Source organism: Camelina sativa, chromosome 7 (assembly GCF_000633955.1).
Source record: "Camelina sativa cultivar DH55 chromosome 7, Cs, whole genome shotgun sequence".
Classification (NCBI taxonomy): Eukaryota; Viridiplantae; Streptophyta; class Magnoliopsida; order Brassicales; family Brassicaceae; genus Camelina; species Camelina sativa.
The window spans coordinates 3,071,794-3,077,866 of record NC_025691.1 but is presented as its reverse complement, the minus strand read 5'-3'; the positions used below and the strand labels follow the sequence as shown (position 1 = coordinate 3,077,866).

The window sequence follows — 6,073 nt, the reverse complement described above, 5'->3', positions numbered from 1 at the left end:
AAAAGATGTGAAATTGAAAGAAGTACCGGCGTTTCTCGACGAGATCTTTCTTCAATTGATGGTCGGATTGAGATTTAAGAGCGTGGTTGAGAATACCAACATTACGTCCTCGCTTCAATGGTCGTACGTTCTCCTTGAAAAGCTCCCATTCGTATCCAGTCTCCTGCTTCGAATTCAGAAACTCTGCTTCTGGATCTGAGATCTGAACCCTAGTTTCGGCGGCCATCGTTGCTTCTTCGCTCGACTTGGGGGGGGAGGGGGGCGGAGGATTTTTTAAATTCAAGGGGAATATAGCCGTTAGTTTTACTCAATTAGAGAGCGTCACAACTTTGTTTCAATGATATACGCACAGTCGGAGCGTGTAGACGCTTTTGTTGGGCCTAGCTTCAATGGACCAGGATATTTTTAATATGTAGCGGAGCCGTTATCCACTTGGCTGGCCATCGTTGAAAACCAAACCGAACCGAAACTTGTTAAACCGAATCTTAAATTATTTCAAACGATAAATTAATTTTATACAAGAGTCCACACCGAGCCTTAAGATCATGAGAATATTAGTATTTCATCTAGGTTGAACCGGCGCTATGCTACGGAATTGATTTTTTTCTTTTTTTCCATTTTATAATTTAATTAATATATGTTGTTTGGAATCAAATTTCATAAATTTTTTTATAATTTCAATGCTATTTTTTTTGCTATTATTATTTACATTATCATATGAGACTTGAGTTTTTTATTTCATAAATTTTCTTTTTCTTTGACTTCAAAATAATATTTTTCTATTACTAAAACAATACTGAAAATTTTGGATGTAAATATAGTGAATCCAAAATGTTCAGTTTTCATAAAACCAATAAAATTAAACGTATATCTGAATATATATTTGAATATATTTGAATGTATAGGTCAATTATAGATGTCATATGTACAGACCAACTAATCGATCAAGAACGAATTGCACAAGTCAACAGAAATCTCTTGAAGTCCACTACTGTCACATAATTTCTCGTCCACCCCAGCTTGGAGTCCTCCAAATTGTACAATATGGTGGTGCCACTGCAAGTCTTATCCATAATTTTCTCATTTCTTGTCCTGCTTTAACTGATCACCATCATCCCTATACGTATTTTTTCTTTTAAAGCTCTTATATTAACTGAATTATTGGAAATGGTAGACTGATAGAGCGTCTTAAGATCTATAGATAGTCTTAAGATTTTTTCGAAATTCTCACTCCATTGGAGTTACCTAGTCTACTTTCCATGAAAGCCACCTTTCATCACACACGCAAGGGAACATTTTTCAGATCTGTCACTACAAGATAATAGGATATTAATAGTGCGTGAAAGACGCTATCTAACAATGTGATAGTGTTAATACAAATGCTATGAGATCGCCCGCAATGGTAACTCTGGTACTTCAGATAGCAGTTTTCTTCCGTGCTATTATTATTGTATTAATAATAGCGCTTTTTCTTTTGTGATTGTTATTTATTTAATAACAAAAATAAATCTACTATTTATTTCATTATCCATAGCATATTTTTAACAACTGGTTATATATATATATATATATATGTACATATTGTAATAAGTAGATAGTTTTTATGTATTTATAGTATTTATGTATATACACAATATTCTGTATTTATACATTACTTTTTAATTATATCTAATTTATAATTTATCAGTTTTTAGATAAATTGATATATTATAAATATCATAATTTATTTGTATTGGAGGCGAGAATGTTAGAGAAATTATTAGACATTTGAATTCCAGTGTTATTGGATTAAACATTTTATCAAATCTTTTAAATTCATCTGTTATTGGATTAAGTACTTTAAAACAGTCTTTTAAATTACTTAAGAATCTAGTGTTATTCAAGTCATGAACTTTTCATTTCTATTAAATTTTAGTGTTATTGGATGTTATGTATTTTTTTAATAGCAACTATATTTAACTAGAATGTTAAAGAATTGTTAGTGCAAATTGTGAAGAAAAAAGTCTGACCTTTTAAGCTAGGATTTGGATAATACTTTGCACGAAATAATAATAAAAAAATAGCCAGAAAACTCATGCAAGTTCTTCAGTACGATTCTTACAGCAGTGGCGCGGCTGGTTTGAAGGTTCTTTTTCTTGTCGCGAGATTGAGGCGAGCGATCAAATATTTCAATGTCATGTCATTCATCATCGGCAATCGGCGACACTTTATTTGATTCTAACTATAACAGGTGTCGCTGGTTTTCTCGGCGACTGTTTTGGTAAGTTGTAGTGTCTCTGATATTAACACCAGCGTTGTACTCTCCCCTGATATTGCCTTCCAAAAACTTATTATAAAGTATTTTTTGATCGCTACTTGCTGTCGCTAGCGACATGAATCCGAACAGGCTCTCTCTCTCTTTTGTACTGTTTCTCAAGCTGCTGCGTTATTTCGATTCCAACCATGTGTTTCTTTTTTTTGCTTTCGATCGATGTCGTTGTCTCCTCTCTTACATGATGCATTGATTTCAAAACCTTTGCAAATAGAGTCATGTAGTCGTATGTGATTTACTTTGATCTCTTTGTTCTCAAAACTAATTGGAACAGAGCATACGTCTTTTAAACATCGAGATATTGAAAGTGAGACTATTATTATTAAATGAGCAACATTATTAGTATTTGTTTTAATTCAGACTGTGATTTGATAAAAGTGATACTGACTAAATATTCTTTGTGGATATTCGAAAGATTAGTGTGAAGTTTGTGCTCTCATGTATCGGATCAGCTGATAATTTTTATGGAAATTCTAGCATGTTTGTTTTCAAATTTTAAATTACCATATGCTCTTATCAAAATCATAAAATCCCTTAAAAGTAGTATTTGTTACAATGATTCTTCTCCTATATAATATCGGAGATCCTTTCACTTCTCAAAAGCAAAACAAACAACTATCATCTCACGAAAATCACAGTCATCCTTCGTAAGTTCTCTGTTTCAATTTTATATAGTTACTTACACTCCCATGTTAAGTCATTTCCTTATGTTTTTTTTTTGTTTTTTTCTCTTTAGAATGGATACAGGAGAAGAGTCACACACAAAAACAAAAACTAAGAATAATCCATATAATTCTTGGACATATGAAGAGAGTCAAGAGTTGCAGGTTGCATTAGTTGAAGCTATCAAACGGGGGTGGCGTGACAAAAACGGTTCGATAAGTAAAGCTACGGTAGAGACAAAGATACTACCAATGCTAAATAAAAAGCTTAAATGCAATAAGACTTACACGAATTACTTAAGTCGAATGAAGTCTTTTAGAAGGGAATATAATATGTAAATTATGGGCCTTGGTGTTAAGTATCATCTACAGGAATTTGCTGGTCAAGGTCGTGATCCTGGAACTCCATAAACTATTGTAGTGTTTGTTTCTGTTGAAGTTTTTAACTCCTAGCCTTCGTGGATAAAGGATGAAGGAGCAAATTTATCCATTTTCAGTTTGTTTCTGTTGTTGTTTGAAACTAGTCTGCTCTTTTCTACGTTAGATGGAAACTAGAAGAATTTATCCATTTTCAATTATATTAAATTCTATTCAAATCTAATAAAATAATACAAATTATTGTCCTTAGAATCACAAAGAAAGATTTGAAAATCTTTTACAATACAAGAAAATCTATGAATTATGTCATTAATTCTTTTCTAATAAATTCTTTCAAATTCTCGCCTCCAATACCACCCCCTAAATTATGTGAAATCACAACACAAAAGATTATATTACAAAGTAAAAATAAAAATTACAAAAATTAGACTTTTTGTTTTATCTCTATTTAGCAAAAAGATTACAAAAAAAAACATCTACTCTCTAAAAGTTCCACTATTAATGGACATCGTAGAGCCATAGAGAGCAACAATACCCACATAGAAACATTTGTAATCGAAAACATGTATCTCAAAATTCATCATGAAGAAAAGAATCCTTGTTATGTCAAGCTATTTAATCAAAAACAACAAAATTCTCCAATCGGAGACAAACTTAGATCCAATCCAAAATGGCTATGCTAATTTTTGAAAGCTCTACCCCCAAATGTTTCATGAATCCATTGTATATCCTTAACGAAAACTAATCCTTGTAAGAATCAAAATCAGAAACAGTAAAATTTCAAACAATTCGACTTAACGTACCTTCTTAATCTCACAATTTGACAAGTGAAGCATTTGAGATTGAAATCGAACAATGTATTGAACTGAGAGACGAATAGGTCTTTGAATCCAAAGGAGCTAACCTAACCACCGGAGATCGTCGCAGATTTCGTTAATCCCACCAAAAACTAAGACACCAGATCTAACCACATAAGCTTAACTGATGCAACCGAAGAAGTTGCAACCGTGAGCCACCATGATAGCTTTACGAAGCTAGTTACGTGAGTGAAATCCTAAGAACTCTATAGAATCGGTGAATCATATGTGACACCAAAACCAAACCCAGAATCACAAAAGTACCCAAAATCGGACTGCGAATCGGAATCTCTAAATCAAACAATCAAATATTCCCAAAAGTATTTGTACAAATTAGGCGGAATCCGATCGATAGGAAGAAGAAGAATAAATCGACTATTAAATCTGTCAATTTTAACAATGACAAAAAAAATTATGTGTCGACCTAGGAAAAAAAAGCTGACATGTATTAATTGTTTTAATTTGATAGACTAGCCATTTTAACTGATGTGTCAGATAAGGAGAGTAATACATTGTACTTTTATTCTATTGTATTGATATATTTTAGTTACAAAAATAAAATTGAATACAAGAGAAACAAGTGTTTTTGATCTAATTTTTTTTTAACTATCTTAGTAATAACACAATAATCCTGAGTAAAGAATGTTTACTATATCTTATTTTCTTCTAAATTAGATATTTTTTTGGATAATAGTAGCATTAACAACCAAAAGCCAAAAATAAAGGGAAGATGAAGGGCTTTTTTACCTTCTCTTTAAATTACGAGCATAATTTTACTTTTTGACTTGGAAGCTAAATCAGTTCCTCTACAAAGATTCTCTCTGTCTGTCGGTTGCACAAGGGATGATCACATACATTGCGTTACACGCTTAAGGCTTAGCTCGACCAAGCAAACAAAATGTACTCGATGATTAGAAAGTCTTTTTCTTTGATTGGAATTGATTGTAACAACTCCCACCGACATTATTTCTTCTCTCTCTATATATATAATCAATCTCACAATCTTTGAAAATAGTTCATAGAAGCAAATAAATAAAAATGAAATGATGAAAAAGTAAAAATACAGAAATACTACATAAATGGTATATAAATCAGTTCTGCGAATGTGACAAACATGGTCTCCTTTATTGACGTTTTAAGTTTGGGTCGGGAGGGGGGAACAAACAAACAAGTCTTCAATGCATGTTATCATCGCATTCGCATTCAATGTTACATTTGCTTGTTTACTACTAAAATCTAAAACTAATAAGCCTTGCGTCGTACGTTTACCCCCAAACATCATGTCTTAAATAGAAATATTTTATACTCTAAGCACTATCATCCCACCCCACATTCTATACTTCAAATTTTGACTGTTCGATACCATTTTTTTTTTTCTTCCAGTTATTCGCTTTAATAGAAATAGACTATATTACAAAGTGAGTTACAAACTCTTTAACTTTCTTCTTTCTTGGGAATTCACAAACTCTTTAACGAGTGAGTACATCATCTTTACGTTGATTCGCCCAAAACTCATTCGATTTGTAACCAAAAAAAAAGAAAAAAGGCAAAAAAAAATGATCAAGTTAAGCACCGTTACGCCAAGTTGGCACGGGTGTTGGGTCCATTAGCTGCCAATTGAGAAGGAGCCAGCAAACGATCCAACCAATAATAATAGTACAAACAAAGAAGAGTCTAGTGTCGTTTTCGTAATTCAAAAGAGATCGAAGCCTAGTCTCGTATGCCAAACAACCTCCACCATGTTATGTGAGACAGCCACGAGTCCTTCTTCTTATTTTACACGCCGTGTCGGCAAAGCCTTCCTCCTCGTCACTTCTCTCTGACGCTTGTCGTCACACTTTAAAAAAAAAAAAAAAAAAAAAGTT

General features: G+C 32.6%; 1 protein-coding gene across 3 annotated transcripts in view; it reads right to left on the bottom strand.

Annotated features, from left to right (window-relative positions):
* The window catches only part of LOC104700088 (mitotic spindle checkpoint protein BUBR1), a 3,410-nt gene extending 3,103 nt beyond the window's left edge, over positions 1-307 (bottom strand). Inside the window, exon 1 of one of the 3 annotated variants that reach the window (XM_010415542.1) lies at positions 27-307. In XM_010415542.1, the coding sequence (XP_010413844.1) occupies positions 27-226 (200 nt within the window). In that variant the 5' untranslated portion in view covers positions 227-307. The remainder of the gene's footprint in view (positions 1-26) is intronic. The other 2 variants (XM_010415540.2, XM_010415541.2) reach the window with 2 other exon arrangements.